General features: G+C 37.1%; 1 protein-coding gene across 1 annotated transcript in view; it reads right to left on the reverse strand.

Moving 5' to 3' along the window:
* LOC117416996 (potassium voltage-gated channel subfamily H member 5) overlaps positions 1-15,014 on the reverse strand; it is a 66,970-nt gene that overhangs the window by 34,010 nt on the left and 17,946 nt on the right. The window contains exons 6-7 of the mRNA XM_034905375.2: positions 14,168-14,560; positions 2,344-2,773 (exon numbers count right to left, since the gene is read on the reverse strand). Coding sequence (XP_034761266.1) covers positions 2,344-2,773; positions 14,168-14,560 — 823 coding nt within the window. The remainder of the gene's footprint in view (positions 1-2,343; positions 2,774-14,167; positions 14,561-15,014) is intronic.

Raw genomic sequence — 15,014 nt, forward strand, 5'->3', positions numbered from 1 at the left:
CAGGGTAACAGCAAAACATAGATTGTTATTTGGCTGAGTGGGACTAGAATCAGTTGTTAGATAGCGGTGTCATGCTGCAGTGACTGGTGATCAAAGAGTGGCTGGTTGAGTCGTACAGCCGTGGGGCAATCAGAAACAATTATGGAAGAAATGTAAGCCAATTAGCCCCTGGAGGAGGTGAGTTACTGTTTTAATGAGCCAGCCATTAAGCAAGGTCTATATAACTGACAACAACAACAACAACAACAACAACAACAACAACAACAACAACAACAACAACAACAAGTAATCAGAAGAAAGTTAGCAAAACATTTTAAAGATTTCCTTCCATAATTATAATATGTTAAAATTGTTTCCAGTTATAGGTAGACATTTTTTTTTACTTTGCAGTATAAGCGAAGAGGGCCATTCCACTCCTGGTTTAACTCCATGAACAGCTTGTGTCAGGTTATATAGGTAAAACATGAACATGGATTTTACGCCTGATGTGGAATTTGAGATATTTGTGTTCTGGGATAGTTTTTGTAAATGTTATTAAAACATGTCCAGCAGCAATTTGTGTAATTTGATGGCAGTACTTGCTGAGAATACAATCCCTCAATTTAACTGCAGCAGGTAGTACAGTGGTTGCCAAGCTGGCCAGAACCATGTTAAACACTGGTTCCTCACATAGCTGTTGGTTTTCCCATTTGAGCCTTTGGTGATGCTTTAACTGCATTGCTGTTAGTTGCTATAGAAAGTGCTGCACCATATAACCCTATCACTTCAGGGCTGCTTTTGTAAGCACATATTGTTATTTAGATTGAAAATGAATCCCTGCGAGTCTGTCGAAGTGTTTGGCTGGAGCCTTGCCAAAAAAGCTTTGCTGTTTGAGTATTGCAGCATTTCTCTCAAGGAACACAGTTGTTTCATAAAGGGATTTCAGAGAGGTCATGCATGGGTTCAGCCTGGGTGGTCCCACATGCATATATTTAATTCTGCGCTTGATTTCATTCAAATCACGCACTCCACACTTATTTTGTATTTAAACTATTCAATGGCTATAGTACAGAATCTGCACTCTTCTGTAAACCGACAAATATACAGGTTGCCAGTGATATCGGTAATTTAAAACACCAATTGCAATACGAATGTGTTTTATAAAATAGCAAGGAAACAGTTTTGTCGATGGCTTGTAAGGAAGAATGAGACGATTTTGAATGCTGTGTGTTATTCCCTCTTAGAGCAGCTTGCTATCAGTATGAACAATCACAGTTATCTTAACTAATGTATTCTTCTCCTTGTTTAGGTTCACTTTGTATATCATTTTCTGGTTCTATCATCACACTCTAGTTGCCTCAAGAGGGTCTTTTCATGTCTTTTCTCTGCGATCAGCTGTTAGTGTATCCATTAACCTGGAGAAGGGGGACAGTCCATTCACTGCAAACTGACCTGATGACCTGGTCAACTGCTGCCAATGTAAGCTCAAGTTACATTGCCATAGCTTACAGCAAATCTCTTCTGAGATCAGCCTGCTCATGCCATGTGAGTTCTCATTCAGTTTGCAGACAATACAACACAGAAGAAATGAAGAAGATCTCTTATGCTCGTGTGCTGCAGGCGACACAACCGCAAACAGCACAGCCACGCAGTACATGTCCTCAGTGTTGAATTCCGAGTGACAACATTATGAGTTTTAATAATGTCTCAGTAGACAAATAAAAGCAGTACCTTCTAACAAGTTTAACTTAATATCACCAAAACAAAATCTTGCACAAATGAAAAATAAAAGCAAATATTACCTAGGAGTTGTGTAGTTCTGAACAGCTAAAGTTTTCTAATTAAAACTAATGAAACCTGTCATTACTCATCTTTATATTGATGCGTGCCACATATAAAAAAGGCATGCTCTGTCTATTGTTTATACCTAACAGCACTCTGGGACAATTTAATTGAATGTAAGGTACCTGACACAACTTAACCACGCATTTGTATTGAGTCTTCCTAGAGCCTGCAGATTGCTTCACATTAAAGTTAATTCTTGGCAAAAGTTGTGGATTCACAAGAACAGAACACATCATGTATGGGTCTTATATTGGTCAGTAAACGTTAAAGCACCAGGTCTAGGGTTTCATTGAATATCTGAGTAATACAAAACAGGATAATGTCTGTCCACACACTACCTGTGAACTGCAGGATTTCGAGTCACCGTTGGATCCAAAATCTATAAAGTAAAAAAAAACCTCAAAAAACTTAACCAATGCAGACTAAACAACTGTTGACTGGACATCACATACTAGAATCAGATACTAACAAAAAAAAAAAAAAATCACAATTAAAAAAAATTGGAGAAAATATACTTACAGCCCACCATCATCATGGCCACAGAGAATATCTTTTCCCCATCAGTGGTTGGTGCAATATTTCCAAATCCAATTGTGGTAAGGCTTGTCATTGTAAAGTAAAGGGAGGATATGTACAAGGAGTCTTTGCTTGGTCCTCCTTCCCACTGCCCTGAGCCACTCGCATTGTACCGATACGGGGACCCAATGCTCTCGGCCAACTGGCACAGCCAACTGTCAGTCTTGATGGTGTTGGTCACTTCATCTATGACCTCATAGTCCCCGATGCTGTACCATATGCATGCCAGCCAGTGAGCCACCAGCCCAAACACGCAGACGAGGAGAACAAGCACTGCAGCTCCATATTCCAGGTAATGGTCAAGCTTCCTGGCAACTCGGCCCAGTCTTAATAGCCGGACCACCTTTAAGGAACTGAAGAGGCTGCTTATACCCTGAAAGGACATAGGAAAAAAAACAACAGGTATCAGTATTGCATATAGCACAGGCTTTCATTAGATTGTTAGTGCCGACCAGAGAACCAAATCCGGTTTAGTTTCATCTCATGTGCTTGTAATAATAACCGCTTATAATTGTGCTAATAAGTAATTATTAGCATGACATTATACATCTGCTGTGTGAGACCCAGAACCATTGGGCTCATTATTTATTATGTATGTATGTATGTATTTATTTATTTATTTATTTATTTATTTATTTACACACTTCAAGGATTACCATATTAAAATGTATCCATTTACCAAGTGGGGCTAACATCAACATCATAAAAACCTTGGATTTAATGTTTATATATAAGAACTATTTTTAAAAAATATACTGTTTGCATAAGTATGCTGAGACAAGGAACCAGCTATACAATGGGAAGATGAAAATCTGCAGTTTTACTAATAGTGGCACATGTCTAGTAATTGCATTTGCAGTAGGATCCCTGACACTTTGCATAAACAGCACTCAGTGTCTTTTTGACACACAAAAGAGGGCTTTTTCCATGTATTTAAAAATGCATGTATTATGCATTGGCTGCATGGGTAACCACTTCACATAAATAGCATTAATTACAGGTTAGAGAAAGTAAGTTTAATTGTTTTTTTATTCTGTATGCCAAGCACATTCCTATTACATGACTACAGGAATACATTACCACCATAATAATATTCACCTCAATTAGATTCAAGCTGTTTTTAGCCACGTTTTCTAATATTTTACCCCAGTTTGAGCTTCATTTGTTTTTTTTATTCAAGTCAGGGCTCAATTTTATTTCAGCTTGACTATAAAGTAGTTTCGCGAAGGCTATTCAAGGTTTGTCATTATATAGTAATTTATTCTACGGTACCACCAAACAGGTATTACAGTCATTATTTAGCTTTTTGCACCGATTTGAAATTTGCAGAGGAACAGTTATGTCTAGAAATGGATTTGTATCTTGTCTCCTTAGAGTCCCGATCCTATTTTTAACCATGAAGCCCTGGCACAGACTAACATCAAGATGCACTGTAGTAATGCCAGCTTAGATTCACAGGAGATACAAAAAAACATAATGAACATTTGCATGGAAATAATGGTTTGCTGATTTTGTTCCACAAGTTAAAAAAAAAAAGAAAATCCTGACTGTTAAATGTAAAATGAAATGTGATACCTACACAATCCGTACCAGGTTCTGAAATGCATCTAAAAAGACTCATTTTCCTTAAAGAGGCAATAATCTGAACCCAGTCACCATCTTTTCTATAGCTCTCCCCTGCACTGTGATCATCCGAATTGGAAATAAGATACTTGATGATGATTTATTCCTGTTTGAAGTGGGCCTAATTGAGTGCTTTTTTAACCCCTTGTCTCTTAGGAACTGCTTGAATTAAAAGAGTTGCCAGGCAGAAAGAGAAGCTGTATGCATCTGTATAACATCAAAGCTGTTGGAAGACGCTGTCAGTTTTTCATCTGTTGTTTAAATTTCAGGGTGTTTAATAAGATCTAATAAGCTAGTTGATGTTTGGTGATTTTAAAAGTGCTGGGCAAACCATTTCTGTAACTGCACATTGCTGGGGAACATAAAAAGAGACTGCAGTCTCTCTCGCTGTCTTTAAATATTTATATCCATTTGTTCTTTTTTGCTTAAGGGATCTTTGTGAACATAAAATAAAACAAGAGAGTCGGTGGAGTTGTTAGGGTTTGTTTTGTGTAGTGATAAATTAGATTTTGATTAGAATTAGAGTTCACCCCCAAGTCTCTGTAAGTTGCTTTGGATAAAACCGTCTGCTAAATGACTAAATAATAATACAGGGCGCTGAGGTAAGTCAATGTCATGCAAGAGTTTGTTAGTAAGCTGAAAACTTTATTACACACACAGTAAAGTATTGTTTATGAGATCTGTGAAGTAAAATATTTAAAATATACTGAAATTATACTTTTATATAAGCTTGATGGGCTCAAGAAATCACACCTAGACTGTTTTAAAAAACATTTTTAAAGTATGATTGTAGAAACAGAAAGTAGAGCAAGCCAAACTAGCCCACACTGAATACTAGGCTTTGTCTGTTGATCCAATATGAGTGGTCACATAGTATTATGTCACAAAGCAATATATATTTTTTCAGATCCCTGTGATCAATCACAGTCCAGCTACACATTACAAAGTACCACCATCATTCAAGTCAATGGCATTGCAAAACTCCAAAAACGGCACAGCATGTCCGCCTCTGCAGCCCTTATAAAACTGCACAGTATGTTGGCAAGGTCTTTTGTCTTTGACTGCATTATCAGGGTAGGTTGTTGCACATTGCAATTTAAAAAAAAAATCAGCATTGTTAGCAAAATTCTGTCAGAATTATTATGCTGATATAAGAAAATACCTACACTGTCCAAATGCCCCCACCGCACACATACACACAGACTTTGCCCTCACATTAGCCAATGCCATGCATCATTGCATCACTAAGCTGAGGGGGGTAATTATATTGTCAAGCTCTAATTAGATCCTAGCCTCTGCAAGTCGAGAGTTATCAAAGAACATTATAAACCCGTCAGTATTAAATTATCTTCACTGTGTGGCATCTTTCAATTGCACAGCTCCTGATTTTTCACCATTATCGAATTAGCAAGGTATTAGGTGCTGCTGAAGCTGACTTCCTTAATTCCTTCAGAGCCAGTGTCATTGTAGGAAGATACTCTTTTGTTTTTGAGGCTTAAGCAATTGACTTAGGGACACAAAAGTGTGCAATTATTCTGATCTAATTTATGTCTCATAATTTACAGTATATAAACAATAAAAAAAAAAAATTAACAGCCCTTCTAGCATTACAAGTGTTCCGAAAAGTGGAACCGTTTTTTAAAAAACAACATTTTGCATTCATTTCATTAGCATGTTTTGCATTCACAATCCCAGTACTTTTTAAATTACTTGTATGCTTTTTTGTCCTTGAGAGTGTAATTAGTTTTCATAAAATCATAAGCAGTGTTTATAAGACTGGTTTCCTAAGCTTGAGAATGTAATAATCTCTCCGCTTTTGGATACACAGTAAGACCTAACAAAGTGAACACCATTGATTTTATACAACTCAGGATTAGTTGGTGTGCTGTGCTAAAGTTGGATGCTGTACACAGAAACAAATTCAATACTTGCAATACTGAGGAGCTCATAGCCAACATTTAATGTATGTTTTTAAATATAGAATTGTCATGTAGCTAATATCGCACACTGACTATTTTATTGTACAATTATTTCCATTACCGGGTGCTCCAGGATCAATTTCCAAAATATCACATTTCTCAAAAATGTGACCGTCTGGCCAAAACGTTGCTTTGTTTTTAACTTAATATAGAACTGCACATGAATGAATTGCAGTATTAAAATCATTTCATTCGTGTGCCTTTTTTTTATTTTTTACAAAATAATGACAGTTGAAGTAGTATCCTTAGTTAAGAGTTAATTCCTCAGGCAAAAATTATAATATGGCACAGGTGCCCTGTAGTATATTCACGGATGAGAAAAAGCATATTTGAAAAGGCAGAAAACAGCTATTAAAAAATCAGGACATATAGGAAAACATATGGGCATGACAGACTCTGACGTTTTTGTTTTTTGTCTTTGCTCTGGGCTCAACGCTGAGTAAAGTGTTGCTCCCTGATAGGGTTAGTCAGCTGGAGAATTGCACAGACAAGAACAAACACAAAGCTGTTAGAAAACACAAAAGATTGTTTTTCCCCCATGTACAAGTAATTTATCTCCCCATCACAGCTGTGCTTTTTTATTTTTGGACAACAAAGTACTTGGGTGGAAAACAAAACATACATATCTAAAGCGATGAACTTGTTTTTAAAGAACAACCATTTTGAGCATAGCAGGGCTAACACCAGCACGAGGCCTGAACTCAGTGTTCAAAGCACCAGGGTCAATTTTTTCAGAACCTGAACATAAGGAGGTATGGCTTCAGGTCTCTCGCAGTCTTCTTTTAAATATTAATAATCTACATTTAATCTAAGTAAAGAGAGAACACACACAATCATATTAACATTTTCCTCTCTGTAATAAGCTATCTAAATTCCACAATTGCTGACCTTTTGTGTAACCTTTTCGTGTTCCTTATTTGTGCCTGACAAAAATAGAGTTATAAATCAAATTAGTAGAAAGCGAATATCTGGGTCAGCGCTTTGTTATGAATTGCTTTTTTTACATGCTTTGCCGATCTATAAATACACATCACAGTGCGAGTTGTTTGATCCTCTACCAAGGCTTGATTCAGTAACGGTTTGCAGCAATCTTGTCTCCAGAAAGGCTTAGGACCCATTTGCCAAGAGCCTGCATGGTGCATCCTTTGTAGCGCATCACCCTGGGGGCCTGGCAGATACACCCTTGCCCACCACAGCATGAAGAACGGGGTCTCACCTTTTACACAAACATCCTTACTCTTAGATGTTGTACAGGGGTGGAAATAAGACTCCCATTGCATACTAGTTTGATCCATTCCTTGTTTTACTATGAGTTTAATAAGACACACCTGAGCTTGTTACATACACACTCTGGCTAATCAAGCTCATATTAAACCTGGAATGGGTGAAACTGGCATAAGAGTCTTATTTCCATCACTGTTGTAAATTGTTCAGGGGCAAAATTTGAATTTGAGGTATGCTCAAAGCCATTGTTTTCCACTGGGGTTATCAAGCCAAACAGATTCACGATTATAAGGACTCACAGAAAATTAAGTTGAACACAGTGAGTATTTTAAGTGTAGGTGGTACCACAGACTTGACATATGCTGCCAATTGAATTTAAGTAACTGTATAACTTCTAGAACTGTATTTTTTTTTTAATGAACTGCCACCATCTTGCTGAAAGACTACATTTGTTTCAATTTGTTTTTCAGATTTGCTCATTAGGAATTCATACACTTCTGTTTGATTTGGTTTGTTCCATGCACAAAATATGATTTAGAAATGATTTAGGGTCGCCTATAATTGAGATGTCCCATGTTGTTTACACAGAATTGGATTGAGTTTTGACAGTACTGTATTTCATCAGGCACCATAGACTGTTAATTATATCGTGATTGTATCTGTCACCTGTGAAAAAAATATCTTCTTAAGCACCATGAAGTCTGCCCATTTGCATCGCAGGGGACAATGTTGCCCAAGCCTTTTGGGCATTAATTAGGTTTTGCTGAGAGTCTGATCACTGCATCCTGTGTGTAGCACTTGGGGGTGTATTGACTTTCCCCAGGTTTGAACCATCTGAGCCAGCTGCTGCATTTATTAATTCATTCACTCTGGAGTTTTTTTTTCCATTCTTTCATGCAGGGGTCTGTTTTTTATTAGCACAGCCACAAAACAACAATGCAATTTGTGCCTAACCTGTATATCTCTGTACATCTCCCAGTCATACCGTACATGCTATAATTACAAACAGCAATTAGATGCACAGATTTGAAGAAACAGGCACCAATTAGTAATGATATACAGTAATTATACAGTGTACATGTAGATTGTACTTTTGGGTATGGTGCTGTGTGATACAAGTTTCAAAAGCTGAAATTATGTGTATATGTATATATATATATATATATATATATATATATATATATATATATATATATATATATATATATATATATATATATACACACACACACACATATATATATATATATATATATATATATATATATATATATGCCTAAATTACTACACTATATTACTACAGAGTTGTGTTATAATGTTAAACCTTGCTGTTTACATCACAGGGGTTGAGGGTATCTTTAATAGAATATTTTTTCAGCATACTCATTTAGAGAAATGACCTTTGATACTTCAGCACTCCACACTGAATTCATTTCAAGAAACAGATACCAATACAATGTACAGGATACAGTTATGACGTCTGTGCACAGAAAGGACATAGTGCATACAGAGGTAGCTTTAAATGTACCTGGCTTGAATTAGCTGCTTAATGATATGTATATACTGTGTTGAGACACGTGCCTGGACCTGTGTTCACGGTTACTGCGTTGCCAGGGTGACAGAGTGACCTGTCTGAAACACTGCTCTATCTCCAGTTCCTGGTATTGTTTGAATGTTTTGCATACCTAGTTTAAAATGTAGTTGATGACAGATTGTTTTTCCTTCACCCACTGCAAAAGGGTTCAACATTTTAATCTAGTGTTTGAAAATGTATGTATGTTTAGGACCCAGGCCAAATACAAACAGTAATATTGTCATCTATAATTCTGAATTATCTGCAGAAAACTGACTTGTCTAAAATAACATCATTAATAATGCAGTGGGGGGAAATGTGCAAAACCCAGAAAAGCTGAGAATAAAACTCTTACCTCACTCATTGCAAATTACAAAATTGACAGGTGCCATTTCTAATCTCTGATTGGCAACCAATGAGCTTAAACCAGCTCCTACCCTAATCCTGACACACTGGGATGGCTTTGTGTTTGGCACTGGATTTCTGACAAGGGCACAACACGAGCACGGTTTTGTTATTTAATGTCAATATCGTTAACTCACATATGCTGACAATCTAGGCAGTCAATACGGCTGATAAGGGTCTGGAACATTTTCTTTAATATCAGCATTTAATCCATCAAATCAGACATTCTTTCAATACATTCAGGAATAGGGCCTTTTGTAATATAAAGACTTCTATTTTAGGCGCTTACATCTAAATGATTGAGTGTTTATGAGTGTTTATGAACAGCCCACAATATCCTACTGAAATGGCTACTCTGCATCTGTACTTAAAACCCCATGAACCCTCTTTTTAACCTAGGTCCTTTCCATAAACAGAGACCAAAGCTAGAACCACTACATGCTTAACATATCATAATAATATTCTTCTAAGTGCATTGAAGCAACTCAAAGTGCTGTACTTTGTAACGTGTATTTGGCAACAGTGATATGATGTAGCCTAGCTTTGTCACAAAGCCAGAGACACCCATTTACAAACAAGCTGCAATCTCAATGGAGGCCTCTGGGTTTGACCCCTGGCATCCTAACACTTTTAGCTGGAGATTGGTATTTTACTGCAGTAGAAAGGAGCAGTTACAGTATTGCTCTTTTTGTACCCTGACGCTCGATCAGCTCTTTGTGGTTTGTATTTTTCTGCTGTATCTAATAATACTGTACTTCCCATTTTGTGCTCTTGCTATTTTACAAGTTTCCCGATCGATTTTTTTTTTACCACAAATGTTCTCCCCAATTAAGAATGTCCAATTGTGTTCCCTCACTACAGCAAATTCTCACAGACCTGCACTCCCGTGACTATATGACTCACCCTGTACAACACGCGGCTGTGCCTTTACCAGGTAAGCCACTCTGGGACCCACATGCTCTTTGTATCATGTGACTGCCACCAACGGTTCACAACTCCTATTATAGGGAAATAATGGAGGCGATTTTCAAAGTGATTACTCCAGTAATCTCCAATTTACTCCTATTATAGGAAAATAATGGGGGCGATTTTCAAAGTGATTATTCCAGTAATCTCCAATTTACTCCTATTTCTTGATAGCAGAAAAAAGAGAGAAACAAACAACTTCAGAATGCTTAAGAGACTTATTTTATAGCAGATAATGTTTTTTACTAGCGTAAGCCTAGTATTCCCTTGTAACTAGACATTCAGAGATTTAAGGGTTATTTGTATTGCTTCTGAATCAGTCAAGGCTCAGACTAATATAATATTATTTTCTGAATGATATTTTCATATTTATATAACTCCCATGTAACAGTGCACTTGTTTTTAATAAAGCCTAAATTGGAGCAACAAGGTACAGAATTGATCTTTCAATTAAAAATCTGTTAAGCTAAAGCAGTGGCTAGGCTAGTCCAGCCAGCATAGTTGATTGCTGCCTCTATAAATACGTTTTTCCACTTCATAACAGTAATAACACACTCAGCAGGAACCGTTACATGCTAGATAATTGACCTTCTCTTTCCAGTATTCTCTTGCAGCATGGGGCCATTGTCTGTTGCTGCCAGTCAATAATCTAGCAAGGTTTTCATTGTGCATCTTGTAAAATTGCCTAATTTAAAAAAAAAGTAACAACGGAGAGAAGCTTCAAATCCACAATTTGTCGACCACTAGAAAAACATTTAGCTACCTGAAGTTTGATCTCATGCAGCTAATATGGTAGTAAATGCTAGGCTTGCCACTCTTGAAGAAATCATGGGCTTCTTTTACAGCAGTTTTATTAATCCTGAAAAATTCAGTGCAGAAATACTGCAGCAGCAATTTTGATCAGCTGTCATACCGTGTCGTCATGGAAACGTGAAGCATATGGTACAGCTCTCTGCTTAAATTACACAAGTACATTGAGCCCAGTCTGGTATAAGATCCAACTGTTCAAATACAACATGCTAAATATATCTTAATTAAATATGCAAAATAAATATATCTTAATTAAAAAAAAAAAACAGAGAACACGACTAATCCATAGAGCTGATATGCTACAAATATTCTTTATAGAATAAACTGTTTCATCGCATTGACATTGCATTTATAATTACTTAATTACAGTAGTAAATATGGAGCTACCATTCAAATAGCTTATTTTATTGTTGATGCCTTTTAATTAATAGGCTTTTTTTACTATTATTATTCAGAACTGCAAATCCATGCAAGACCCTGAATGTTCTGAATGGAGATTCTATTGCTGTATAATAATATAGCCGTTTCAACCATGACTCCATCTTTTGTCCACAATATAATACCCGAAGATTATACTCTGGGGGGTAAAACAAACCAACAAAAAAAAGATTATTCTTTTTGTTTCAATTATAGATCATTTATCAGAATGCTATATTTGGATATTTTATTACATTGGAGTCATCAGCTGATAACTAACATCACATCCCCAAACTTAGAGATATGGTCACAGTAGGGTTCATTGAATCTTTCAAATCATAACCCCATCAATAGAAAGGGCTAACCAGAATGAAAGAATAAGTTCCAGGGACTTATTCTTTTTCATATACTAACAAATTGTGGCTCTGCATACCGGTATCAGATACAGTTATCAAACTGCATATTTTAAACATTTGGTTGCTGTGGTTCTAAAACATTTTTATAGTGTGGTCACAAGAGCACTGTCCTAGTCTCAGACTAAGAACCGTACATCCAGGTTCTACTGTGTTTGTACACATTTACTGCATTTCCCCTACAGTTAACTGCAGGCTTTTTATTTATTTCATATAAGTTTAAATATGAAATCGTAAACACTTTAATACATAGCACCGCCAATATACATTCCTATTGGAGAAAGCCCCTCTAGAAAGAGCCATCATTACAGTTAATACAGTACCTACTGTTTATCACTTACTGTACTTACACCATGCTGGACAAAATCTACTAATATAAACTATAAGCATAGCTATAGTACATATCATTAGCGGTAACTTACCTATGTCCTAATCTATTCTTCAATAATGAATTTCTCTGACAATGCACACAGGTAAGTCAAAGCAGACCATGCCTTCACAGGATTACATATGGTATGGGATAACATATTGTAGGAGATGTAATGCAGAGCTCTATTTCAACAGAGTCCAGATGATAGCATAAGCTCTAGCACTTACAGAAAGAAATGAGAAGTCTCAGGCTATTGTAATTACTCAAATATTGTGTTAAATTTACTGTAGTGACCTACATTTATGCAGCTTTAGTTGCCATATTAGCTTTACCTTAGACACGTTTAACACAGACTAGATTAGAAAAGTGTCTCTATAGTTATGAGCGCCAGTGGCTTCTAGTCATCAGGTTTTGTGTACTGGCACTGTGTATTGACAAGAGTACAAAAGAAAACTTGATTTACTAGAAGGCACTGGCTCTAAAACTGAAACAGACACTTTGCGGATCTACTCTGCTACATGTCTATGAACTAAACACAACATTTGAGTAACTGAAATTGTAAGAATGGCTGGACACTAAATGAAAGGTAAGCAGATAGTAAAAATAAAAATAAAAATAAAATCAATTTTATAACCATGCCCTACAGCTGCAATACAAATCTGTAGTACACTGCATGTCAGCAACACAAGAAGTCAGCTTTGACTCCGTCCTTGGCAACATGAACGTCACTAACTATATTATATTGATAAATGCAATGCCTATACTTTTGTGAGTGTAAGCTGGGCATGTGGAGACAAGAAACATGGCCTGTGCTGCAGTTTGGTCTAAATTGAACTGCACTGCATGATCCAGTCCCACTATTCACACCAGTCTCATCAGTCACCGTAGAATCAAATGGACTGCAGAAAATGAAGGCTGCCCTTTGACCTCTTTATCAGGTCATTTTCATCAAATCAGTTAGGAGGCTTTGTGACCCTCTGTGGTTCAGAGGCTTGTCATCAGTCATTCCACCGATACTGATGGACAATCATAAAACAGAGATGCCTTCCAACCTTCTAACCTCTTTATGAGGACCATAAGACATCAATTCAAAGAATCCCAGCCTTCAGATGGAATGATTTTAGGAGAAGGAATTCAGTTCTACTTAATAATCCTTTCTTACTCGAAGGTAATTACCACAATCACTAGGTCACTATATATCTGTAACTTCAGCAGTCATGGAAAGTGGGTCAGCATATTCGTTTCTGAATTACAGAATCCCACTTCTGGTATTACTGCAGGCTAAAAGATGTCAAATTCACATCAGTGCTGCAACTGTAGTTCAAAGACAGTATGTCGTCACTTACATTTTTACTTGTGTCCCCAAAAACAAGCAGAATTCTACTTCTATCTGTTCTTGTTCTAACTGGAAGACTTTATAAAAGTGCATGTATCTGCATGACACAAAAAAATCAGCACATCATCTTTACTCTTCATATATTGTCATTCCAGTAAGGTTTCTTCCTTCAATTAAAACAGTGAGTAACTAAGACAAGCAAGCACTTATATGCACCTATTTTTGCAGCAGTGTCACATATTTCAGTTAAGAGGTCTCTGAATTATTCATTGTGTACCTCAGAAGCGGTGCCATTAACCACAGATACGTTAACCTTGATACACAAACATGTTAAATGTTGCTGTGTGTAAATGGGGGGTGGGGGCAAAGGTTTCTACTCCTCACAAAGGTCCCAAAGTCAAAGCTCATTACTGGGCTGAACTGACAATGCAATTGAAATGCAAAAGAAGACGAGCTACTGACATACAGCTGGAGGCTAATTAATTAAGGACTAGTTCCTTTTTTGCAAAGACCAGATAAACCCCAAAACCGTAATACAGTAATTAAAATATTTGCCCAACACACCATTTAGGCCACCAAGCACCAGTTAAAAATCCTGTTGGATAAAAGGAAAAGGATAACACCACAATGGGGGAGTGGCTATGCCCTTACCTCATCCACATTCTCGAAGGCATTGATGATGTCATATGGCAGGCACGACAACAAGTCTATGACAAACCAGGTTTTCAAATAGTTCATTCTGATCAACTTGGGGTCTGATATAACTTCTCCTCCGGGACCAACAAAAGTGGTGTGAAAATTAAGCACAATGTCCACCAGGAATATAACATCCACTACGCTGTCCAGCACGAGCCAAGCGATATTGTTCTGTTTCGTCTTGAAGGACACGTTGTAAGGGACCATGATTGCGGTGTAGAAAGTCAGGATCAGTATGACCCAGTCCCACGTGGTCTTGAACGCACAGTAGTGTAAAATAATATGCGGAGGAGTCTTTGGGGCTTCTTGCTTGTACTGTGGAAGGATGTCTGATCCCAGCTGAAGAACCTGCAACACGAGAAGAGCACAGATCGGTGATGGCTTTGTATTTGGTTACTACGCGACCAGGCTTCTGTTCTTAACTGTTTTTTTAGCAGATTGTAAAAATATTTTCACCTTGTTTCACACAGCCCTCGCTAACATCTCTGCTAGGTCATGTCTTCAAGTCAGTCATGGACAAATCCAAGGCTATCGAGAAATGACATTATGCTTAGAAACCTAACACCAACCTACTGTACTATGATCAATATTCACACTGGGAATTAAAACGACATTTTAAGCAGTTAATTTTCCCTTACCTTTTTTCTGCTAAACTAAACAAGTCTAGTTTCGTCAAATCAAATCTAACTGCAATAAAAAAGCACATACAGATACCATCAAAACTGCAAGTCTGCTTCATCCATTCACTTTTGCAGCTAAAGCTCATCTGTTATAAGAGCTATCTTATCTCCCCTTACAGTAG

Source organism: Acipenser ruthenus, chromosome 18, assembly GCF_902713425.1.
Source record: "Acipenser ruthenus chromosome 18, fAciRut3.2 maternal haplotype, whole genome shotgun sequence".
Classification (NCBI taxonomy): domain Eukaryota; kingdom Metazoa; phylum Chordata; class Actinopteri; order Acipenseriformes; family Acipenseridae; genus Acipenser; species Acipenser ruthenus.